General features: G+C 39.3%; 2 protein-coding genes across 3 annotated transcripts; one reads left to right on the forward strand and one right to left on the reverse strand.

The window, feature by feature from the left end:
* The first annotated feature begins 213 nt into the window (after positions 1 to 213).
* On the forward strand, positions 214 to 5,386 carry tma7 (translation machinery associated 7 homolog). The gene is made up of 4 exons (XM_034134871.1): positions 214 to 383; positions 1,189 to 1,244; positions 1,361 to 1,448; positions 4,974 to 5,386. The coding sequence occupies exons 1-4, from the start codon at positions 368 to 370 to the stop codon at positions 5,006 to 5,008; spliced, it is 195 nt and encodes a 64-aa protein (XP_033990762.1). The 5' UTR covers positions 214 to 367; the 3' UTR covers positions 5,009 to 5,386.
* Positions 5,387 to 7,722: 2,336 nt separating this feature from the next.
* On the reverse strand, positions 7,723 to 24,296 carry dnase1l4.1 (deoxyribonuclease 1 like 4, tandem duplicate 1). 2 transcript variants are annotated; one of them, XM_034135153.1, is made up of 10 exons: positions 24,189 to 24,296; positions 17,307 to 17,392; positions 16,968 to 17,056; positions 15,870 to 15,956; positions 15,337 to 15,449; positions 12,748 to 12,860; positions 10,627 to 10,784; positions 9,937 to 10,033; positions 9,659 to 9,746; positions 7,723 to 8,109 (listed from the first exon to the last, which is right to left on the reverse strand). In XM_034135153.1, the coding sequence occupies exons 2-10, from the start codon at positions 17,385 to 17,387 to the stop codon at positions 7,955 to 7,957; spliced, it is 981 nt and encodes a 326-aa protein (XP_033991044.1). In that variant the 5' UTR covers positions 17,388 to 17,392; positions 24,189 to 24,296; the 3' UTR covers positions 7,723 to 7,954. The 2 variants fall into 2 exon arrangements, with proteins under 2 accessions (XP_033991044.1, XP_033991038.1); XM_034135147.1 differs by lacking the exon at positions 24,189 to 24,296 and adding an exon at positions 18,259 to 18,342.
* Positions 24,297 to 26,745: the final 2,449 nt, after the last annotated feature.

Raw genomic sequence — 26,745 nt, forward strand, 5'->3', positions numbered from 1 at the left:
ACACCCTGATGATTCTAATCAGGGCTATATAAGTGTTCGTGCTAGGTAGTATATTTAGCTAAAAAAAAATTAGACGCTGATTTACAGACGTCTCTTCCCCCAATGTAAGTCAACGGGGAAATGTCATTTGTGGCCAACATGACGTCACAAGAGTTGTAGTACCAGTGTTTGGCCACTACGACCGTTTTCAAAAATCTGCTTCAACGGTCGGCGCTGGTGACGGTTGATTTTCATTCAGGCACATAACGGTCCTTCTACTTCCAGTTTATAGTTCACTGTGGGGTCCTGAGAGCGCGCATTAACAACTGGCAGCAGAACACAAAACCTATTTTTCTCTCTTTAAAAACTACTGCGAATCAGATTTAAAATGTCCGGAAGAGAAGGTGAGAAGTGATTTTTATCTGATAGTCATCATAAAAGATATATTTATGTGTTTCTGTCAGCAGGCAGCGTGTTTTACTGGGTGGGTTAGCTTGGCATGCTAACGAGAGCATGAGTCTCATGACGTCATTGCTTGCACCAAACCACGTTTAGAATCTGCCGCAGTGATTAATTATGTGCTTGTTAGTCAGTGTATATATTGAAAAATATATGATTTTAGATCATATTAGAACCACTAAGATTGTCTGCAACTTTCGGCTCATAAATGGTGTTGTTATAGGGAATATTAATAAAACATTAAGTGGATTTTACCCTTTTTTTCCTATTGTGTTAAAATCTTACTTTCATCTAAAATGTGTAACTCTCGCGATACTTATAGGCGAAAGCATGAGTTGACGTGTTTCTTCACCAAACCACGTTCAAAATCTTAACACTTTAATATGTTTCTGCTTGTCAGGAAGGGTATACATAAATGAAATGATGTATTAAGATATATATTTGAATCATGGCCATCGTCTGTAACATTCGGCTCATAAATAGTCTTAGAATAGTGAATTTAAACCAAATATTAAGTGTATTTCCCTCGTTTCTTATTTTGTTAACTGGCAACAGACAATTTAAATTAAAATCTAATATGTGGAACTATCGCGATATTTTAAGGCTCTGGATTCATGTCATATTAAATAGCAGGTCTTATCTATGTGTTAGTTTAGCACTCAGCATTTTCCGATTTATCAGAGGACTGCAGCCGTGACAATATCTATTTATTATTCATCTTTTATAACATGTATTATCTTTGTTCCACAGGAGGCAAAAAGAAGCCCCTGAAGGCGCCCAAGAAACAGAACAAGGAAATGGATGATGTAAGTATCAGAATATAGGCATTTGCATAGTTACAGCAATAGTAAAGACAGAGACAACAAATAAAACACTATTAAATAAAGGCATGCACATAATAACATATATTGTGTGTGTGCAGGATGAAGTTGCCTTCAAGCAGAAGCAGAAGGAGGAACAGAAGGCGTTGGAAGTGTTGAAGACCAAAGCTTCAGGAAAAGGACCTATGTGTAAGACTAGAAACACATCAATGCACTACATGTGTTGCTTATTTAAGGAACCGTTTCACATCGTTTTAGTGTTTTTTACACAGTGTTTCTGCCAGACCAGGGCTGAGAGGGCCTCAGTTTCGCCGCTGCGAGGCTCCGGCGCTCGCAGTTCACGCGCGTGCTCCACTAACACCCCCCCGTCAAGGCTCACCGGCAGTACACTTTCCATCACAGGAACACGCTTTGCTGGCGGCGAAAATAATCCCACCAGACTCCTTTGCCCCTCCAACAGAGGGATGTCCCTTTTCCTTTTTCCTTTTCGTCATTTCAAGTGATAAAAACTCTCGATCTTCTCTCGAATTATTTATTTGTTTGGACGCACTCGGCTCGAGTTCAGGGCGTTCCGAGCTGAATAAGGGTGTCGCATGACGGCAAGACACCCCCCTGGCGGAAACGCTGCTTTTACAACAATACTAACATGCCATAAATACATTTAAAGGGTTGAGTCATGTTGATGCTTAATGCCAGGGGTACACAGGATTACTCCTCTAGTTACTAGGAGTGTACAACATATCTAAACACTTACGACAATATTGTTTTATGTTTTGTGACACTGTAGTTTCTAGATGCACTGTTAATTTATTTGGTAGTTTAAAGGTGGGGTAGGTAAGTTTGAGAAACCAGCTCGAGTGCGCTAGAATTTGAAAATACACAGCCGGAGAAAATCTGCCACTTCCTTACAGAGCCCCTCCTCCAACACACACGAACGCGCACATGACCAATGAGGGCACGAGATAAGTTTGTGCACAGATGGAAGGCTGACAGGCAGGTAGGCCATCCAGTTATTTTAGCCGGCCGGCTCAGATGATTGGTCGTGCTTTTTACAGTATTACGGCTTCCACAGATGATATTTTTTTATGTATTTTTTGTCAAAGCACTTCAGATATTCATTGCTATCGGGATGTTAAGAGCATTCCATGGAATATAACAAAAAGTGTATCTCGAGCCGGTTTCTCAAACTTACCTACCCCACCTTTTAATTGTGAAGATTTGTGGCAGACAGTGGCTCAGATCGAACAAAAAAAATTCTAAATCTAATTAAACCTGTGAGAATAAACACATAATATCCCCAGATGTATGCCGCTATGTAGTCCTAATGGAAAGTTATTTTGAAGTACTTATTTCTGTTTTATTTACCTTTCATATTACGATTATAAATACAAAATCTAAATTAGCATATTATTCATAATATGTTATTAAACCACCAAGTGGTAAAGACATTTAAATAAGCTCCATCTTAACATTCTGCAATATTGAAGTAATGTTCACATAATTCATGGGTAAAAATAACCCTATAATATGAGATAAATACTTAAATGATCTGCTAAATTAGTTCTGTTACTGTTGGGACATATTGTCCACAATACTGTACATATACACACGTTTTAATACAAGTTAGTAAGAAAGCTTAAAATGTGTTTAATTAGGGCTGTCCGTCGATTAAAATATTTAATCGCGATTAATCGCATGATTGTCCATAGTTAATCGCAAATTAATCGCACATTTTGTATCTGTTCTAAATGTACCTTAGAGGGATATTTTTCAAGTTTTTAATACTCTTATCAACATATGAGTGGACAAATATGCTTTATATGTTTGTTATCATTTGAACAATGACAAATATTCTCATGAATATTAAACACAACAACCTCTGAACATTACAAATATTCACCTCAATTCAACCTTGAACCTCGTATGTGTGTGTGGAATTGTTGGAGCTATATGCAGCTCAAGGCATATATGCTCGAATGGGAGCTGCCTGGACGCTGCAATCATGTTGCGTGCACTATCCGTGCTGAGTGTGCTGACTTTTCGTACAATGTCCCACTGTCTGGCTACCTGCATAAAGTCAAGTGCTCGGCGCAGTTGTCGGCGAAATGTCGCTCCTCTGTTTTCATTGAAACAGCTCCTTATATCCGTTAGCGCAGCTAGCTAGCACCAGATGCTAACAACAACAACACGTAAGGTGTGCCTCGCTCGCGCCACACATACACACACCCTCCCGGTCCTCCCGATGGCCAGTCCGCGTGGAAGTGTGGTCTGCCACAAGCGGGCGGTAGGAGCGGGGCTGTGAGCATCAGCTTGTAGATGGTATTTTAAACTCGATGCACTCTGAAACTACGGGGCGGCCGAGGACAAAAAAATACACATGCGTTAAAATAATTAGTGGCGTTAATTTTTTTTTGCGGTAACTTGACAGCCCCAGTTTTAATGCATGATATTTCTACACCAATGTAGAGCAAATTTTACCCTTAAAAACCTCTCATTACATTTTTAATATGAAATCAAAACGTCTACTTTCAGCAATGTATGTACAAACATAAAAATCAGCCGCCATTTTTACCACTTGATCCATCGGTCATATTGGAGGTTTTCTTACGCGCACAAATATTAACTTTTAGTTTTTCTTGGTTCAGAGGAAGCTAGAAGATTAACCTTTATTTAACTCGAGGAGGAAATTCAGTTTCCACTCTGTTTTTATTAGGGATGGGAACGATTAATAGAATATTAGAATTTTTTTTTTTGGGAGGGGTGCCTAAGTTGATTACATATTATCAAATGGAATAATTCAATGTATACGACAGTGCCATAGCTAAATGTGTTAGGTCTAAAGGTGTGTTTTGCTCCGCTCACCGGCCCCTCACAGCGGGCAGAGCTGCAGGGACTGATCTCTCTCTCACGTGTCCGGTTATACTTCACTCGCGTTTATGTCCAAATCCATCAGATCTAGCTAGTTCTAGCTAATGATATGGCTGCTGCCCCTCCCTACACGCAGATCACACAGACTCAAACCTCATCTTATGCCCACATTCCAGCTGAGAGGGTCTTCTCTACAGCTGGCCTGATTGTGAATCGCCTCCGCACCCGCCTCTCCCCAGAGTAGACATGCTCATATTCTTAAACAAGAATGAGTATTGAATAGCTGCATTCTGTGCATAGGCCCTGTTACAGGTTGTTGATCTCTGTTGTGATAGGGTTACGTTACCCTAACCCGTTATGTTCTTCGTGTATGATCCCTCTTTCATTTAAAAACCAAGTTATGTTTTAAGCATGAAAGCTGTAGGCCTATAGCTGTCAACTGTTCAAACTGTGATCACCAGTTCAATACATGTGACAAATTCAACTTGGTTTCTAAACTTATTTGAACATGTATTTATTTATTTTTCAAAATTAAAAAAATGTATTTATTATTTAATATTTATTATGTAAAAAAAGTTTCCCACATTTTTATTTTTTTTATAGGATATGTACATTTCGGTTAACCGTTTTTTAGGGGTCGAATATACATTTGCTTTCAAATTCCCATCCCTAGTTTTTATATACACACACACACACACACCAAGTGTATATAGGTGCACATGAACATGCAGCTTTTTGTTATACAAGACTGTACGAATACATCCATTCATGTTCTGTAAAAAGACAGCATCCCTTATCGTATACCTTTTTTTTTAATGAATCTGTTTTCCTGTCTCTTCCCTGCAGGCGGCACTGGCATCAAGAAATCTGGCAAGAAGTAACATGTGAATCTGACGACGATGTGTGTGTGCTCCCGGTGTCGCGCCGCTGAGAAGACTCCATTTTGTTTTGCTATGTAACTCACAAACCCCCAATAAATTAAAGACCTGCTCTAAATAGTGAACAGGATGAATTGAATATCAGTACACACTTCTTAACTCTCCAACAGCATGTAGAGAGTTCCTCAGTCACACACTGACCAACATCTTTACATAGAAATGAAGGCGTGCTGTTTAAGAAATGTTGGAAAAATGCTGATTTCTACCGTATTTTGTGTCCATATGAAACTAAAGCAGAAACACACACATCACCACCAAGTTGTTATGTTTTTGTGTTGTATTGTAAAGAGGGAGATACTAATAAAGTTTTTGTAATAACTACTGCCTGTCATTTTCATTTGTGGTGTGTTGGATACTTTATATATACACAGTCTATGGTTGGATATCATGGGGTTTAAAGAAACAGTGATAATATAAAAGCTATCAACCGGATCAATAAATACACAATCGGCTTTCTACAATGATCATTTTTATTTATAAAAGAATATATAAAAGCTTTACTTACAACATGACCTCAAGGAGAGAGTAAATTGAAATTAGGAAACCATATTGTGTGACAACTTTTGTTTACAGTCATAAAAGATTTAATACGTATTTCAAAAGCATATCATTTCTTAAAATAACAAGACCATTGGATATATTGATTCAGTCAAAAACTCCTGCTGATGTTCCGGTGTATATCAGTATGTAGTGTCTCTACTTTAAAGAGTCCTCTCCTGCTGATGTTCAGGTGTATATCAGTATGTAGTGTCTCTACTTTAAAGAGTCCTCTCCTGCTGATGTTCAGGTGTATATCAGTATGTAGTGTCTCTACTTTAAAGAGTCCTCTCCTGCTGATGTTCAGGTGTATATCAGTATGTAGTGTCTCTACTTTAAAGAGTCCTCTCCTGCTGATGTTCAGGTGTATATCGGTATGTAGTGTCTCTACTTTAAAGAGTCCTCTCCTGCTGATGTTCAGGTGTATATCGGTATGTAGTGTCTCTACTTTAAAGAGTCCTCTCCTGCTGATGTTCAGGTGTATATCAGTATGTAGTGTCTCTACTTTAAAGAGTCCTCTCCTGCTGATGTTCAGGTGTATATCAGTATGTAGTGTCTCTACTTTAAAGAGTCCTCTCCTGCTGATGTTCAGGTGTATATCAGTATGTAGTGTCTCTACTTTAAAGAGTCCTCTCCTGCTGATGTTCAGGTGTATATCAGTATGTAGTGTCTCTACTTTAAAGAGTCCTCTCCTGCTGATATGCAGGTGTATATCAGTATGTAGTGTCTCTACTTTAAAGAGTCCTCTCCTGCTGATATGCAGGTGTATATCAGTATGTAGTGTCTCTACTTTAAAGAGTCCTCTCCTGATGATGTTCAGGTGTATATCAGTATGTAGTGTCTCTACTTTAAAGAGTCCTCTCCTGATGATGTTCAGGTGTATATCAGTATGTAGTGTCTCTACTTTAAAGAGTCCTCTCTTGCTGATGTTCAGGTGTATATCAGTATGTAGTGTCTCTACTTTTAAGAGTCCTCTCCTGCTGATGTTCAGGTGTATATCAGTATGTAGTGTCTCTACTTTAAAGAGTCCTCTCCTGCTGATGTTCAGGTGTATATCAGTATGTAGTGTCTCTACTTTAAAGAGTCCTCTCCTGCTGATGTTCAGGTGTATATCAGTATGTAGTGTCTCTACTTTAAAGAGTCCTCTCCTGCTGATGTTCAGGTGTATATCAGTATGTAGCGTCTCTACTTTAAAGAGTCCTCTCCTGCTGATGTTCAGGTGTATATCAGTATGTAGTGTCTCTACTTTAAAGAGTCCTCTCCTGCTGATGTTCAGGTGTATATCAGTATGTAGTGTCTCTACTTTAAAGAGTCCTCTCCTGCTGATGTTCATGTGTATATCAGTATGTAGTGTCTCTACTTTAAAGAGTCCTCTCCTGCTGATGTTCAGGTGTATATCAGTATGTAGTATCTCTACTTTAAAGAGTCCTCTCCTGCTGATGTTCAGGTGTATATCAGTATGTAGTGTCTCTACTTTAAAGAGTCCTCTCCTGCTGATGTTCATGTGTATATCAGTATGTAGTGTCTCTACTTTAAAGAGTCCTCTCCTGCTGATGTTCAGGTGTATATCAGTATGTAGTATCTCTACTTTAAAGAGTCCTCTCCTGCTGATGTTCAGGTGTATATCAGTATGTAGTGTCTCTACTTTAAAGAGTCCTCTCCTGCTGATGTTCAGGTGTATATCAGTATGTAGTGTCTCTACTTTAAAGAGTCCTCTCCTGCTGATGTTCAGGTGTATATCAGTATGTAGTGTCTCTACTTTAAAGAGTCCTCTCCTGCTGATGTTCAGGTGTATATCAGTATGTAGTGTCTCTACTTTAAAGAGTCCTCTCCTGCTGATGTTGAGGTGTATATCAGTATGTAGTGTCTCTACATGTCTCCATGCTTTAATGTTCAAAAAGCTCTTTATTTTTCTCATACTGCCTGTGTTGCAGCACCTCTTTTCACCCTCTGTCTGAAACCAGAGCCCAGTCTGCTCTGATTGGTTATCTGGCTGGCTGTTGTTGTGATTGGTCATGGGATGTCCCGCCCCTTAGCCTATCAAGTACAATGTGTTTGGGAGCGTGAGCGTTAGATGGATTTCACTATGTCGAGAAAATAAAACAAAGGGAACACAGGGATTTTAACCTTTTCAGACAATTTACGTGCACAACAACGTATAACACACTACAGGAAAGGGAAACCCCCCAAAAAACACAATAGGGCCTCTTTAAAGAAGTTCTCAGTTCATATTAGTGAGGGATGTGAGCAGCAGTCCAGTAAAGAGCCTGAGGTATAGTGTTTTGAACCCAGAATAAAATCAGGGCCAACTTAAATTGTTTTCTTCTGGTAATGTGTGGTTTCGTTTCTTGTTTAAATCTCATTCCCGCCGTTCATCTTGGCCACCTTCATGCGGAGGATCTGGATCTCCAGGCTGAGCTTCTCTCTCTCCAGCATCAGGTTTCCTCTCTGAAGCTCCAGCAGACCCTCGTCCTGCGGAGGAGTCAAGGGAAACAGCGGGAACACACCTGCAGAGAGAAACCAGGTGAGGAAGGACTTTAAAGGTCAAAATAGCTTGATGTCTTTACTTCAGGGCAAATAGAAAGTATATCAATCTTATTCGTGAAATATAAGGACTGTAGAATGCTGCAGGAATGAATCCCAAACACCGATACGAGTCAGCATTTAGCACTTTTCCTCAAATGCATTGTTTGTTTTCAAGTTTTTTTTTTGGTTGTTAGCCTGAAATAAGGTAACACAACTGAAGAGATTTTAATGTTTTGTTCTACGAGAAAATATGCCCATAAAAATACCCAACTGGTGAATTTAGAAACGGCGGTTGCTAACAAGTGACTAATGGCGCATTTCCACTACAGCGCGGTTTAAGCGTGCCGTGCCCGGCCCGTTTTTTGGTTGCGTTTCCACTAGGCGTAGTTCCGGCTAGCGGGTACTTTTTCACAGTTTTCTGGCTCTCAAATCGAGGTTCTTTCCGGACCAACAACCGGGCTGAGTATGCTAAACTAGTTTGAGAATCGCTGGCAACTACAACACAATGAAAATATTTGACCGTGATTTAATTGTAATACACGTTTCAAAATGATGACGAAGTAACAACATACTGATACCGGTTAGTAAAAACCATGAATTAATGCTTTGACAAGTCTGCAGACAGACGGCAGGCGAAAAACCTTTTAAAATGCGTGTTTTCTAAATGGAGATTGGCTAAGCTAACTCAGTATATGCTCCGACCGTCCACACTCACAACAACCGCCTACAGATATAAATAAAGCAGCGACTGTATTCACCATGACACAGACAGTCTGTGGTTTGTACTCGTTTCACTTTTGTCTAGTTTCTGAACATATATGAGGAGCTGTGAGCTCTGAGGGCTAACGGCTAACGGCTGTGTTGTTTTTCTGGGGTTCTCATTGAAGATGACGTCACGGCTCCGCCTACACTGCGTTACTATAGTTACTGCCCCAGCTACTAAACTGTAATGGAAACGCAGCATAAAGTGAGCCAGGCCTAACGAGGCCTAATTATACCGTACTAAGCCGTGCGAGGCCCTGCAGTGGAAAAGCGCCATAAATGACACGACTAAACATCGCGCTCAACATTAGCCACCTTTAGCTTAGCGGTGTTGACGTGAAGTCATGTGACCGTGCTGTAGTTCCTTCATAGCCCAACATTAGCCTCCTTTAGCTTAGCGGTGGTGACGTGAAGTCATGTGACCGTGCTGTAGTTCCTTTATAGCCCAACATTAGCCACCTTTAGCTTAGCGGTGGTGACGTGAAGTCATGTGACCGTGCTGTAGTTCCTTTATAGCCCAACATTAGCCTCCTTTAGCTTAGCGGTGGTGACGTGAAGTCATGTGACCGTGCTGTAGTTCCTTCATAGCCTAACGTTAGATGCCCTCCACCAAAACACATAGGTAAAACAAAGCAGATGTTCTAGTCCTCAAGTTGTTTTATTCACACAAAACAAAAAACATTTTACATTAACTTAATGATTGTATACCTATTATTACCAGTAGTAGTATCAAAGGTACATAATAATAAGTATAATTGTGTGGGTTACCATCCTCTTCATCCTCCTCTTCCTCTGAAGTGTTGTTGACGGACTTCAGTCTCACCTCCACTGGGTAATGGTCGCTCACCTTCAGAGTCTGGAAAATAAAAAACAAAGATTTCATAATTGACAATAAGAAGCTGCTGGATTTGGATTAACCTTCCAATACGTTGCATTGATTGTCAAGTGAATGAGCATTTCTGAATATCTTTTGACAACCTTTCAACACGTTTTTTTGAATATAAGATGTAATATAAGATGATGTAATGATAAAGATAAACTCAGACCTGCTCCATGGTGAGTTTGTAAGCCTTCTGGAAGTTGAAAGGTTTTGCAGAGTTTGACACGACGGCCTGCAGCATGTCGTCTCCGTACACCACGATCCTGCAGGACACGGAAACAAATAAACATAAATATCAACAGGAAAGTTCCCGGGTTGTTCACTGACACTAAGATGATTATTTTTTAAATGCATGTCTTAGATATGTTTTTGTCTAAATTAGCAAATGAGGCATGATGTTATTAAATATGTGTTTATCTGAATTTGCAGAAAATATATTTTGTGCATTTTAATTCTGTTTTTGTGTGTGTGATCTATCCGTTTTCATGGATGTGTGTGTGTGTGATACTTGCTTTTCAGTGTGTATACATGTTACCTGTACTGTGTGTGTGTAGTTGTTACATGTGTGTGTGTTACCTGTCGTGTGTGTATACGTGTGTGTGTATTTTGTGTGTGTGTTTGTGTTTGAGTGAGTGTTACCTGTCGTGTGTATCTGTATCTGTGGTACGTGTGTTGGTGTGTTACCTGTCCTTTTCGTGTGTGTGTGTGTGTGTGTGTCTGTGTGAGTGCGTTACCTGTCTTATTTATGTGTGTGTGTTTTAACTGTCTTTTATATGTGTGTGTGTGTGTAACATGTTCTGTGCTAATGAGTGCAACCTGTCGTATGCGTGTGTGTGTGAGTTAGTGTGTGTGTTACCTGTCGTATGTGTGGTCGTTTTTGTTGCTGGCCGTGGTGTCGACGTCGTCTGCGATCAACCAGTGGAAGTTTTTGTCGCTGCGGATTCTGATTCCCTTCATTTCTCTCTTAGTGACGTAGAGCCCGTCAGCGTTAAAATCTCCGAGGATCATCACGTTCTGCCCGAGGAAAAACATCAACACAATGCATAATGTAAGGAGGAGGAATGAGTCAGCTTTTAGCACTTCCTGTTCCTTCTTCTGGAAGTCTTTTGTTATTCTGAGAAAAAGTCAGAATTCTGTAAAAATTTGGAGAAAAAGTCCCAATTCTCAGAAATACCGAATTCTGAGAATTATTTGGAAAAAAGTCAGAATGTTTGAATATTCAAAAATCTCAAAAAGTAAAAATTCTGTTGTAAAAAAAAGAATTCCGGGATAGTAAAAATGTTCAGGAAAAAAAGTAAATTCTAAGTCAAAAGTCAAAATTGCAGAAAGTCTGAATTCTGAGAATTTTTTGGGAAAAAAGTCAGAATTACGGAAAGTCATAATTATCAGAAAAAGTAAAAAATGTAAGTAAAAAATCTGAATTCTGAGAAAGAAACTGGGAAAGTCAAAGTTCTCAGGAAAGGTCAACATTTTCAGAAATAGTCAGACTTCTGAGAACATTTTTTAATTTCTGCAATAATCCAAAGGAAAAATCCCATTGATTTATTGTGGAAGGGACCAGGAAGATCTCTGCACCGCTCTTGTGTTTATCTTAATAACTGAAACTCCACCATTGTTTGTATTGTTTTATAAACACTGTGGGTGTTTCTCAATCGCGAGCAGAGTTGGATGTAACGCGTTACTGTAATAATATTACTTTTGTCAGTAACGGAGTAGTGTAACGCGTTACTTTTATAATTCAGTAATCACACTACAGTTACTAACATTGCCCCGACACGCGTTACTTCGTTACTTTTATAAAATCAGTCATCATCACACTGACAGACAAGAGGGGTTTCCGCCGCAGGTTTATATGTACGTAATCTGCGCGACTTGCGCGTCCACATCTCCACGTGCAGTGCTGCATAAACATGGCTGAGTCAGCGATAACTTTCGAGGGGTGGAGGTATGCCCATTATTTTGAGTTCGTCCGAAGAATAGACAGGAATGTGACGGTGAGGTGCAAACTGTGTCCAGGCCAGAAGCTGTTATCCAGTGCTGCAAACACCACGTCAAACCTCAACAAACACCTGCAAAGAACACATGCTAAGGTGAAGCTAATAGCTAAGGACCCCCGAACCCAGAGTGAGGATGTTGTGAGTGCGCCGCCGCCGACTCCGAAGCAGCAACAATTACCGGTAACCAAAGCAGAGATGGACAGGCTTGTAGCATCCTTCATAGTAGAGGTAATGTTGCCCATTTGCACAGTGGAATCACCATCGCATCGTTCAGAGATATACTGCGCAAAATACAGATAGCAGGAGACAGAGGACAGCCATAGTCAGAGCTATCTGGATCAGTCTTATGCGACAATGGAAACTGAACTAAAGAGAACATTTGAAACTTTAGCAGTCTGCGTGATCTGCCTGCAGGGAGGGGCGGGCCGGCCCTGCGAGTAAAGTAACGAGTAAAGTAACGAGTTACTTTATGTAGAGAGTAACGAAGTAGTGTAATATATTACTTTTTTTTTAAAGTAATATGTAATATGTAATATATTACTTTTTTTTAGTAACGACCCTATCTCTGATCGCGAGTAAAGCTGCTGCAGAGCCACTATTTCAAGCATACTACGTCATCGAGTGCCGCCGAAGTACTGTTCCAATCTCCAGCATACTTGGAAATCTACCGAGCTCGGCGTACTCTGGAGAAATATCGAGGCTGCACATGAGTAGACTCCGGTCTTAAAATCCCCACAATGCTTTGCGCACGGACCAATTTCCCCAAATCTGTGGCGGAAGATGTAAGAGGCGGGGGCCTCTCATACGACGCACACCTGCACACTTGCTAGCCTGTTCCACTCTTTGTTTTCCAAATGCCAGGAAGTATTCTTGCCTCGCTTCTGAAGCAAGATGCTCGGCAGACATGTGCTACCAAGCAAGCGTACTCGCGATTGAGAAACACCAACTGTGTTCTGCAGTATTCAGATATTGATCCTCACATCAGTCCTCCACTTCTTCTTCACGTTCAGGAAAACATCGTACAGTTCGTCGAGCTCCTTCTCAGAATCGTCGGGTTTGGTGTGAACTGGGATCATCACCAGGTCCTTCAGCACTGTGAGAAAACAAACCATTTAGGCTGACTTAAAAGGTCCCCTATTATACTGTTTTTCATCAATATATCACAGGTCTCAGATATATACAGAACCTGTCTCTGATTGGCTGAAACACCAAACAGATCATTGCAGCATTACCCATAATCCCCTCTGTTTCAGCCCTGTTTCCAAAGTGCTGATTCTCTGTCTGTTACTTTAGATGAAAATAAGGAGCCCCTCCCCACGCCCCTCTGAGAGAGATTTGATTAAAAAGAACTCAATGGTGCTCTAGGAGGAGATGCAGGTGATAAGGTGGGGGGGGGGGGTTACCTTGGTTGGTGATTGGCTAATGGTTACACAAGCCAAAACATCGTTATGACATCATAAAGTGGCCAAAATCTGATCAGCTCATTTTCAGACAGGTTTTTATATAAATGGATCAAAAAGAGAGAGAATCTTTGTTCCTGAAACTTTCTGAGTCTCTTTCCACAGAGGGGACACATGTTGATGAAGAAGAGACATGAAGAAGAGGGGACACATGTTGATGAAGAAGAGACATGAAGAAGAGGGGACACATGTTGATGTAGAAGAGACATGAAGAAGAGGGGACACATGTTGATGTAGAAGAGACATGAAGAAGAGGGGACACATGTTGATGTAGAAGAGACATGAAGAAGAGGGGACACATGTTGATGTAGAAGAGACATGAAGAAGAGGGGACACATGTTGATGTAGAAGAGACATGAAGAAGAGGGGACACATGTTGATGAAGAAGAGACATGAAGAAGAGGGGACACATGTTGATGTAGAAGAGACATGAAGAAGAGGGGACACATGTTGATATAGAAGAGACATGAAGAAGAGGGGACACATGTTGATGTAGAAGAGACATGAAGAAGAGGGGACACATGTTGATGTAGAAGAGACATGGAGAAGAGGGGACACATGTTGATGTAGAAGAGACATGGAGAAGAGGGGACACATGTTGATGTAGAAGAGACATGAAGAAGAGGGGACACATGTTGATGAAGAAGAGACATGAAGAAGAGGGGACACATGTTGATGTAGAAGAGACATGAAGAAGAGGGGACACATGTTGATGTAGAAGAGACATGAAGAAGAGGGGACACATGTTGATGTAGAAGAGACATGGAGAAGAGGGGACACATGATGTAGAAGAGACATGGAGAAGAGGGGACACATGATGTAGAAGAGACATGGAGAAGAGGGGACACATGTTGATGTAGAAGAGACATGAAGAAGAGGGGACACATGTTGATGAAGAAGAGACATGAAGAAGAGGGGACACATGTTGATGTAGAAGAGACATGAAGAAGAGGGGACACATGTTGATGTAGAAGAGACATGAAGAAGAGGGGACACATGTTGATGTTGAAGAGACATGAAGAAGAGGGGACACATGTTGATGTAGAAGAGACATGGAGAAGAGGGGACACATGTTGATGTAGAAGAGACATGGAGAAGAGGGGACACATGTTGATGTAGAAGAGACATGAAGAAGAGGGGACACATGTTGATGTAGAAGAGACATGAAGAAGAGGGGACACATGTTGATGTAGAAGAGACATGAAGAAGAGGGGACACATGTTGATGTAGAAGAGACATGGAGAAGAGGGGACACATGTTGATGTAGAAGAGACATGAAGAAGAGGGGACACATGTTGATGTAGAAGAGACATGAAGAAGAGGGGACACATGTTGATGTAGAAGAGACATGGAGAAGAGGGGACACATGTTGATGTAGAAGAGACATGAAGAAGTGGATTTTGCTTAATAGGTGACCTTTAAACAAAAACAACTTAAACATTAAAACAAACTTATTTTACAGAAAACCTCTAATCTGATCAAATTGTGCTTTGAGATTCTTTACATTGTGGTAACCAGCACTGCCACACAGGATTTAAATAAGACCTTTGTGTAACTTCTCTGAAGAAATTAAAATGCTGTTTAAAGCCTGACTGGATGAAACAATAATATGTTAAATATATGTTTATATATATTCAATTATATCTGCAACAATCTTTCAAGCTTCTCTTCTTTTATCCAGGTTCTGCACATTTAAGTAAAAAAACCTAATCTATTCATTTATGTACTTTTTCATAGTCTGATAATATTATTGATGTAGTTTAACTAACATAAAATAAAACCCTGAGCACTAACTTACACTAATGAAAGCTTTCTAAAGATAATCAATGTCATATTTATAGCTTTTACTTAAACCACAACGGGCATGTTTGTCTATGATCGTACATAGGCATAAACAATACTGAGAATAAACAAAAATAAAACAAACAAGGCAAAACAATAAGAATAAAATCTGATTTAGATGCAAACCCTTTGGTGTTTCTAACTCTTTGGTTTCTTTTATTATCAGTAAACATATACACACACACGCTTTACATAACCAACCCTAATAAAACACAGTTTCACAAATTCATGGATAATTTCTCCTCTGAAAACTCTGCGTCTTGTTACCTGTGTTCAAACACCTGAACCTCAGGATGTATGGATCTCTGGCGAAAACGTCTCCTCCCTCAGTCACCTGGTCATCAAACTGATAGGAGCCTACAAGGTCAACAAGGTCATCCCTACACACACACACACACACACACACACGTAAATCAGCACATACTAATTATTTTCATTTTGCAACTTCATCACATTACATTACATGTTACTTGTTAGACGCTTTTATCCAAAGCGACTTACATACTCAATACTGTGGACAATCCCCACAGGAGCAATTTGGGGTGAAGTGTCTCAGGGACACAACGACATGCTGACTGCAGTGGGGTTTGAACCTGTGCCCCCCTGATCCGAACACCAACGCACAACCCAGTGCGCCACACGCCTCCTTCAGAGATTTAGCTGGTTTCTGCCGTGTAACTTCAAATATCTGTAGATCGCAACTTATTTTCTTTTCTGGTGTGTGCATTTAACATTTTATTCTAGATGTAATGGAACATAATAATGTGTTCTGGTTACATACAGTATGTTTCAAGTCTCACCTGTACAGGAACATGAACTGCTCTTTGTATCGTGTTCGACCCAGACGGCTACTGATCTTCAGAGTGTAGTGATGCTTCCCGTTCGCTCTGCACACACAAACCATGTTTACACCACTTCAGGGGACATTACATTGACTTCCATGCATTTCCTGGAGACTTATCCTAACCTTAACCAACACATGCCTAACCCTAACCCTTACCAAGTCTTCACCCTACCACCTCTAAAATGAATGATTCTCCTCATGGGACCTCCATTATGTCCCCATAAGGGAGGCGAGTCCCCACATGTGGCTGTGTAAACAGATTTAGGTCCCCACAAGTATAGTAATGCTAACACACACACACACACTTCTCTAATTTATTTTTAACGTGTATGTATTCTGTAGCTACTGTTGTCATATCACATAAGTTTAGATTCACATTAAAACTAACATATCATTTTTAAAGGGACAGTGTGTGGGATCTGGCGGTATCTAGTGTTGAGTTTGCAGATTGTAACAAAATGTAAATCGTTGTGTTTTGTCAAATGTAATGTAGAAACACCATGAAAATTAGATGGAAAATTAGTTTTTTATTTAGTTCTCAGAGCGTTTTAAACACATTTATATCTGCTGTTCTGAAGGGGGCTTTCACATGAATTTTGCCACTTGTTAACTTATTTTTAAAACGGATTATTACAACAGCAAATGAATGCATCACAAATGCACATATATGGCAATTAAAACCAAAGTGAAATATAATTTGGGTTTCAGGGATTTAGGTAATCAATCTGTTCCAAAAAGTTATGAGTTCACCCATGGCTCATAATTAACTTAAATTTGGCCAAATATTTTTTTGTAATCCTAAAGGCAAACCAACAAACCAAGCTGTAATAATACATATAATATTAGTAAATATAATAATAATAGTAAATATAATAATAATACTATGAATACATATAATAAATATAATGATAATATTAATAATAAATATAATAATAATAAATGTGATCATAATACATATACAATAAAAAAATAAAAAAAAATACATATAATAATAAAAATAAAATATTCATAAAAATAAATTATTAATAATAATAATAATAATAATAATACTCACTCGTTGAGTGCGTCTAGCAAGGTTTTCACAGAGTCTCCGCTGATGTCCACGACCTCCAAAATCACAACGATGTCGTATCGAGAAACGATCTGCGGAGGAAAACAGGAGAGACAGGTTTGTTTTTAAACTATTTCATTATAACATTTTACTTTCATCCAAAGTTACAATTTCAACCAAACTATGAAGAAACAAAATCAGAACAGCAAGAATCCTTCAGGTACATTTTCTCCAAATGACCCAAACCATTTAAAGTGCTATATCGAGTATTTTGTGAATAAAAAGATCACATTTGAAAAAGGAGGATTGTCTTAAATGGTGGGAATCTTGATTTGTTGTCACCTTGATCAGGATTTTGAGGACATCCGGGTCGGACACTTTGTTTCTTCCAAACTTCTGGATGTTAAAAGCTGCTATTTTCATGATGGCTGCAGAGGGAGACAGAGAAAAGACAAAAAGATCAATAACGAGATATTTTTGGTACTTTAATTAGTCTGTTGGTGTTTGAACATGCACAGGCATGTTAGGATTTACTGTCAAAACACTGTGTGTGTGTGTGTGTGTGTGTGTGTGTGTGTGTGTGTGTGTGTGTGTGTGTGTGTGTGTGTGTGTGTGTGTGTCTACTTCACATAAACCTGGCGCCTTGTTAACTCCCACATAAATGTACAACAGACAAAAATGTAAGATATGCCTGTCGTGGTTTCAGTACACGCTGTTAATATGAAATACTTCTGGCACCAAGTTTTATGAGTCTGACTTCAAACAGCAGGTGTCTTTAATGTTTTAAGGGAAGTCGTCACACCCACCCTTAAAGTCAGTGTCCCTAGGATCACCTGCATACTAAAAACCATAGACTGTATGACTAAAAAAAGTCAAATAAAATCAAAAATAAATATTGTTAACACACGATTGTTGAAGCAAAACTGCCCAATTGTATTTGTACCAGATTTTATACAGAATGTATTTTATTTTTTATACACTTTTTGTTGGATACAACTTGAGCATGCTGACTTAAACACTAGTGAATTATAATAATGAACTGTTTTCCCCAGGAGTATCTGAGCTTTAAAACTTGAATGTATTAATCAAGAGAAGATTAAAAACAAATGAAAGAAAATTGGCTGTGCATTTTCTACATTAACACTTGCAACTGTCACGCCCTGGAGACCACACATCATTCATATCCAATTAAAGTATATTTATTTAAAGAAACTAAGTTAATTATGAAGTCAGTTAATCAGTAATGTGTGTAGTGTGTGAACATGTATCAGTATATTAACAAAGACAAACAAACCCAGGTCCAGTAGAGCCATGCAACCCGAGAGGGGAGAAGGAGACTGCCTGCTCAGGCACCCATACTTGTAGCTGAGCAGTCAGCCTAAATCAGGTGTCGGCCATCTCTCCTGATTGGGGAGTGGCTAACCAGGGACTTGAGGCCTAGGGGCCGTCACACAACTGAGCTCTTGTAAGCAGTGTAAAGTGCATTTAGAGACATTTCAATGTAAATTAAGGGCACATATAGAAATATAAAAAAATGTTTACAAAATTTGAGAAAAACACAAAATAGTCCAAAAGGAGCAAATATAAAAATATTCTTTAAAAAATGTAATAAAAAATAAAAATAAAAAATGTTTTCAAACTGTTTAAATATATTAAAAAATAAATTATAAAGAGGAGCAACTCAAGAAATATATATAAAAAAATGTTTAAAAACAGTATAAATATACAAAAAATAATTAGATAAGAAGCAAATAAAGAAATGTATATTTGTTATATATAACTTAGAATCAGTAATATTTTTGCATATCAATTTCACACTGCTTAATTTTGTATTCTATAATAATTCTCATGTTACATTTTTGTATTATTGTTTTACACATTCAAAATAAATCTAATCAAATTAAAAAAAATCAATATAAACGTTTTTAAAAAAAAAACCTATTTGTTTTACGTCAAAATACATTGTATTGATCACTAAGTGAAATCAACAAGCTATATTTATCTTTTGCAAAACTAAAAACCACTACTATATCACTATATTATTTATTGTTGTATCAGAGTGTATTCCCTTAAAGCTCCCATGTCATGCTTTTCCGGTTATTACCCGTCCCCTTGTGTGTTATGAAGGTTTTTATGCATTTAAACGGTGTGCAGAGTCAAAACCCTCAAAGTACACCCTGTCGCGAGTAAAACTCTAACACAGAAAATACCTCCCCAAAACGCCTCGTTGGAGATACGTCACTGCCCATTTGAGTCTTCCATTTAGTTCCGGGTACCGCCTGATGTCATGCGGTACCCGGAACGAAATGGACCAATCCCGAAGAGCTATGGCCACACCAGCAGCGGCGTGTTCCTCCTCCAGAGGTTCGAAGAACTGGCATTTCACAGACGAAAGCTTCCAAAACATTGCCCAGTTTGAGGCCGGATATGCACAGCTTGTTTGGACCGTTTGGAGCAGGGGAAGATCTGGGTATACAACCTGTAAGTTTGCATTGTTATTTGTGTATTTATCAAACAAGACTGTTTAAATGTGTAAACTGTGTTGGACTGCTAAGCCATTGACACAGTGATATATACACATATACTGCATGTAGCTAACGAGGCTAGCTGTATGCTAGCGCAAAACAATGTATTCATGCAAGTTACATTGTATGGTAGCAGAATACCCGTATACGATTGCAATTATAAACACGTTATTGCTAGCCTAATATGAACCACTAGCTTTTGTTCATAGTAGTTTTATTACACTGCATTATAGTTGCCTTTCCTCCAAGCTAACGTTCATATCGTGTTAGCTACCAAGGTAAACAAAGCTAGGTTAGCATATTAGCAGGCAAGCTGTTCATTACACAACTACTACTAACGAATCTAAAACAACTAAGTTTCTCTAATATTTTGTGATTTGCATTTGATTTCGTCCAGCCAGATCCTGGCGGACAATCCATGACGTGCTAAAAGGCACTTCTACTACTACTGAGGCGTCGTGCTAAAAGGCACCGCACCGACTGTGCGCAGGCAAGATGCAAGGAGGAGGAATGGATGATATACCGTGTATATATGTATATTTATGTTCATTTTGTACATTTCTAAAAATAAAGTTTAATGGAAATACTTAGTAGGCCTATCCTTTCTTCCCTGAATTCATATATAGCAAACCATGATTTGATTTCTCATCAAACAGTAGTAGTTTATAACGGGTAAAAATAACTTACTCTTTGTTATGAGCGGCTCGTAGGCCACAAAGACAAGGAGACATACACGAGTTTACAAAACCACGGCACATTTATTGTGGTGAATGCAGAGATAGGTGGTTGAGAGGATCGCAGAGTTAGTCTTCCTGCAGCCGCTTTGGAGAGAGACTGGGGCCGTAGTGTCCGGAGGTGTCCGTGATCGTGCTGATTAGCCTCTTCAGCTCCACCCCATCGTAAGACAAAGGCCCTGGGGCCGTCACACTCTTCTATAACAACAGTTAAAAATATATATGTATATAAAATATACGGCTGTGCCGACGCCATGATAAGACTGATGTTACGCTGAGAGCAGCCGGGAAAAGCACTGTTAGACATGGGCGCAGCCTCTCTGGTGGTTGACTAATCAGAACGAGTGGCCGAGCTGACCAATCGGAGCACACTAGGCTCACAGGGAGGGGGGGGCAAGAGCTCCAACGAGTCGTTTAGTGGAGAAAGTGAATACTGCTGAATACACATGCTTGACAGAGATGCTGTATGCGAAACCAATGTGAGTTTGGAAAATTGCACAGTATAAATCTATTTTAGTATACCTCAACAATGTAATTATGATCAGTGGAAATGGCCATGACATGGGCCCTTTAATCAATACACTGACAGAATACACAGCTCATTTTCCATTTAGTAAAGTTATTACCCTCACTCTGAATAGCATCATGAAACAACAGCCTGAGGACAGCAGCGTGACTCACTGTAATCACTGTCATTTCATTTAATGTAATTGAACATAATGAATGTGGTTAACTTGTAAATGCTGTCGTTAATCAAAGGAGAAACACACTTTAAGTAGATCACACACACAGCGGGCAGCACGCAGTGAACATCAGCTGTTTCTGGGGTTATTATGCATGAAATGATATTCTCAGTATCAGTATGTAGTGTCTCTACTTTAAAGAGTCCTCTCCTGCTGATGTTCAGGTGTATATCAGTATGTAGTGTCTCTACTTTAAAGAGTCCTCTCCTGCTGATGTTCAGGTGTATATCAGTATGTAGTGTCTCTACTTTAAAGAGTCCCCTCCTGCTGATGTTCAGGTGTATATCAGTATGTAGTGTCTCTACTTTAAAGAGTCCTCTCGTGCTGATGTTCAGGTGTATATCAGTATGTAGTGTCTCTACTTTAAAGAGTCCTCTCCTGCTGATGTTCAGGTGTATATCAGTATGTAGTGTCTCTACTTTAAAGAGTCCTCTCGTGCTGATGTTCAGTTGTATATCAGTATGTAGTGTCTCTACTTTAAAGAGTCCTCTCCTGCTGATGTTCAGGTGTATATCAGTATGTAGTGTCTCTACTTTAAAGAGTCCTCTCCTGCTGATGTTCAGGTGTATATCAGTATGTAGTGTCTCTACTTTAAAGAGTCCTCTCTTGCTGATGTTCAGGTGTATATCAGTATGTAGTGTCTCTACTTTAAAGAGTCCTCTGCTGCTGATGTTCAGGTGTATATCAGTATGTAGTGTCTCTACTTTAAATAGTCCTCTCTTGCTGATGTTCAGGTGTATATCAGTATGTAGTGTCTCTACTTTAAAGAGTCCTCTGCTGCTGATGTTCAGGTGTATATCAGTATGTAGTGCCTCGACTTTAAAGAGTCCTATCCTGCTGATGTTCAGGTGTATATCAGTATGTAGTGTCTCTACTTTAAAGAGTCCTATCCTGCTGATGTTCAGGTGTATATCAGTATGTAGTGTCTCTACTTTAAAGAGTCCTCTCCTGCTGATGTTCAGGTGTATATCAGTGTGTAGTGTTTCTACTTTAAAGAGTCCTCTCCTGCTGATGTTCAGGTGTATATCAGTATGTAGTGTCTCTACTTTAAAGAGTCCTCTCCTGCTGATGTTCAGGTGTATATCAGTATGTAGTGTCTCTACTTTAAAGAGTCCTCTCGTGCTGATGTTCAGTTGTATATCAGTATGTAGTGTCTCTACTTTAAAGAGTCCTCTCCTGCTGATGTTCAGGTGTATATCAGTATGTAGTGTCTCTACTTTAAAGAGTCCTCTCCTGCTGATGTTCAGGTGTATATCAGTATGTAGTGTCTCTACTTTAAAGAGTCCTCTCGTGCTGATGTTCAGTTGTATATCAGTATGTAGTGTCTCTATTTTAAAGAGTCCTCTCCTGCTGATGTTCAGGTGTATATCAGTATGTAGTGTCTCTACTTTAAAGAGTCCTCTCCTGCTGATGTTCAGGTGTATATCAGTATGTAGTGTCTCTACTTTAAAGAGTCCTCTCTTGCTCATGTTCAGGTGTATATCAGTATGTAGTGTCTCTACTTTAAAGAGTCCTATCCTGCTGATGTTCAGGTGTATATCAGTATGTAGTGTCTCTACTTTAAAGAGTCCTCTCCTGCTGATGTTCAGGTGTATATCAGTATGTAGTGTCTCTACTTTAAATAGTCCTCTCTTGCTGATGTTCAGGTGTATATCAGTATGTAGTGTCTCTACTTTAAAGAGTCCTCTGCTGCTGATGTTCAGGTGTATATCAGTATGTAGTGTCTCTACTTTAAAGAGTCCTCTCCTGCTGATGTTCAGGTGTATATCAGTATGTAGTGTCTCTACTTTAAAGAGTCCTCTGCTGCTGATGTTCAGGTGTATATCAGTATGTAGTGTCTCTACTTTAAAGAGTCCTATCCTGCTGATGTTCAGGTGTATATCAGTGTGTAGTGTTTCTACTTTAAAGAGTCCTCTCCTGCTGATGTTCAGGTGTATATCAGTATGTAGTGTCTCTACTTTAAAGAGTCCTCTCCTGCTGATGTTCAGGTGTATATCAGTATGTAGTGTCTCTACTTTAAAGAGTCCTCTCCTGCTGATGTTCAGGTGTATATCAGTATGTAGTGTCTCTACTTTAAAGAGTCCTCTCCTTACCTTAAAAATGGTTATTCCATTTATGGGTAGAGGGCGATCGTGTCCTTTCTATTCAGATGAATTAATGAAATTGTAAAAAAGGGAAGAAAAAAATCCCCTCTTTTGCAACTTTTCATTCATAAATTCATCCTGAACTGCCTGGTGTAGTTTGACAGGTATCTAATCTTTTAACACCTAAACATGTTGTAGAGCGTGTCTGCACATGGTGTTTGGAAGTCGTCCAACTAGTTTGTATTCAGCCAGGTGATTAGTGGACACACACACACACACACACACACACACACACACACACACACACACACACACACACACACACACACACACACACACACACACACACACACACACACACACACACACACACACACACACACACACACACACACACACATACACACACACACACACACACACACACACACTGACTGGGCTCAGATTTCAGTGTTGTTCCTAACAGTTTTATCTCTCATGAATCTTTAAAAGTGATTGTGTACCTCCTGCCGCCTGTTTGCTCTCACTGAAAACACTGTGACACATTTAAAACCACATTTTTACCACCCTTTGAAAATACTCCACTACATCACTTTGTGACGATGCATTATCTAGCTTATCCAAATGGCTTTTTAAAGACTTTATTTACCTTTAGGAAGGAGGAGAATGTTCTCAACACACCAAGAAACACTTCATTATTCAGATGATCAGAAAACATGGGATTTATTTGATTTCACTATTATAGTGAAAACCGTAATGTGAAAAGTAGTTCAAGCTGATGGACTTTAGTAAAGTACAAGTACCTCGACTTTGTGCAGTATTAAGTATGTCCTTTCTCATCAGTACTCATTCTGTGTTAAACAAAATAAATACAAAAAAGAATAAACAATTCTTTACAGAAAGTATTAAACTTGTCTAGTTTTGTTATTGTAAACAACTGCTTATCTGTTATAATTCTGTGTATAATAAGTAGTTCAAGTTGAACTACAAGTAGTAAAGCTGGCATGAAATACCACAGCTGTTCTTTATTGCCTACAGATGTTAACATGCCTTTCATTGTTGAAAGACGTGTAAAACCTCTCAGGTATTCAGCTCAGCCTGAGGAGGAAAAATAACAAAAAATGAAGTTGTTTCTCACCTTTTGGACGAGGAGAGTCTGCAGTGAAAATCAGACGAGTTTATCCCCAAAGAGATTCAATAAAGTGGAGAAAACAGGAAGAAGAGCTGGTTTTCTTATCAGTGAATCACTAGGATCTGCTGTTGGTGGCTTTAGGTTGTATGGTGTGCGACCACAGGCGATGTGATTGGTCGACAGCCGGCCAATAGCAGGACAGGAAACAGAACAACAAAACAAAAGATGTCCCGCCCTCTTTTTTGTTTCCTGTGTGTTTGTGAGAGAGGATATCATCTGGTCTTTATTCTGAAACGAAACTATAAACAGGACCATTAAAGTGTGTGTGTGTGTGTGTGTGTGTGTGTGTGTGTGTGTGTGTGTGAATTTGACTTTAAAAATGTGCAGGAATTTTAGGGCTTACACAATTGCAATTTATTGCTTTGCATTGTTCCTCCTCATGTTGTAGTTTTGTTCTGTGTTCTCATGTTTTATAATTTATTATTATCAGTATATATTATTTATTATTGTGTGTCACTCCTGATTTGTGTTCTCCCTTTAGCACCAAAAAAGTCCTCAATTATTTTGTCTTTGTCCTGGGGTAAACAAAAGAAAAAAGGTACAAGCCATCAGTTTGTGCAGCTGTTCTTTCTTAAAGTTATTAAAACTAGAATGGATTCATCTTAACTCTCAGATGCAAGAAGAAAAGGAGAGGAAGGAAGGAAGGAAGGAAACACCAATGTTTGTGTAATCAAAACTGAAAACAGCATTGCAGAACATCCTGGTAATTCCAGTAAGAGCACTGCAAAATGTCCTTTTAATTTAATTGACCTCACTGCGAAAGAATCTCGGTAAGGAAGTGTCTCAGGGACACAACGACATGCTGACTGCAGTGGGGTTTGAACCTGTGCTTCCCTGATCCGAACACCAACGCCCCATCCATTGCGCCACACGCCGCCTATGTGTATATGTTGTTTTAAATCCAATCAGGTTGCAGTCTACTTTACAGAATATTTTACATTTTCCATATTTCTTGTTGTGTTTCCCTGATGATGAAAAACAAACACAAAGCAGAGTTTAGTCTCATTTGTGCGTCTTCAAACACAGACGACCAGCACAAGACTGAACTCGCCGTGTTTTCTTATCGCTCTCCTCTGGAAAGATGTGTTTACTCAAGGATTTCCGAGCAGTGTGACGGTTGGGATTCATCACATGAGTTATTCACTGACTTCAAAACACAGACGCCCTGACAAAGCTCCAAACAGGAATGTATGTTCTCCACGCCTACAAATCCCTTAATGCAGGGGTGTCAAACTCAAGGCCTGTGACCTCATGTTACGTGGCCCCGCAAGAGCTTGCAAAGAATATTATATACAATACAATTGGTGTAATCGTTGAATATTTGCTATCAATTATTTGCCCCAGACTTCTGCGTTCAGACGTAGTTATTTATGAAGTTATTACCAGAACTGATAATAATCCAATTCAGAGCCAATAATGTGATATAATACATTATTTAAAGTGGACCTATCATGCTATATTTGAATAATATAGTGTAGGACCATACCTATATAAGGCATATTTATACTTTTTCTTTTTCAAAATACCAAACAGATCATGCATTTTAGCCATGCCTCATTTCGCTCAATTTGCACTTTATTAGCTCTGTTTTAGCAAGGGCAGATTCTGTGAGAACAGCACCACTTACAGGCCTGGCATATGTACTACAGCGTCTCCAGGGCTTTCGAACGGCAATGGCCGTGGCTGTCTCCTCCTGATTGGTGGAGTTGGCCCAATAGCCGTAGCGCCACCGTCCTGACGTCAGGACAGTGTTCAAATCTGGATCAGTTTTTATCAGATCCGTTGCAGCCCCTTTTTTAGAGATTTGGGTATGGAGGAAAATAGAGAGGGTTGTGTTTTCTGACACTTGGTGAGTTCCCTGGAACACCGGGGACACATATTCATGTAGAAAAGACGTACACAAGTGCATTTTGCATGATAGGTCCCCTTTAATATATATTATATATTTATAGAGAGAAGCCAGGAGTCATCAAGGCAAAGGGGGCTCATTTGAAGAATCTCAAATATAAATCATATTCTTGATTTTTTAACACTTTTTTCTTTACTAGATAATTCCATATGTGTTCTTTTATAGTTTTGATATCTTTAGTATTAATCTACAATGTAGAACATTATTAAAATAAATAAAAACCTTCGAATGAGAAGGTGTGTCCAAACTTTTTACTGGTGCTGTATATTTATAAAGTTACAACCGGCCCTTTGAGTGTAACCATAATGCTGACGTGGCCCGTCATGACATTGAGTTTGACCCCCCTGCCTTAATGGGAAGGCACCACCCGTCTTAACGAGCTCATTATACCCAACTGTCCCATTAGGTCATTGCTTTCCCAGAATGCAGCAGGGTTCCCAGAGTCTCTAAAAGTAAAATGGGAGTCAGAGCATTTTGTGGAATAAGCTTCCAGTGTATGTCCGGGCGGCAGACACCATATCCGTTTAGGTTTAAGTCCTTCCTTCTAATAATAATAATAATATTAATAATACATGGGATTTTTATAGCACTTTT

The sequence above is a fragment of the Trematomus bernacchii genome, unplaced genomic scaffold, assembly GCF_902827165.1.
Source record: "Trematomus bernacchii unplaced genomic scaffold, fTreBer1.1, whole genome shotgun sequence".
In the NCBI taxonomy this organism is placed as follows: domain Eukaryota; kingdom Metazoa; phylum Chordata; class Actinopteri; order Perciformes; family Nototheniidae; genus Trematomus; species Trematomus bernacchii.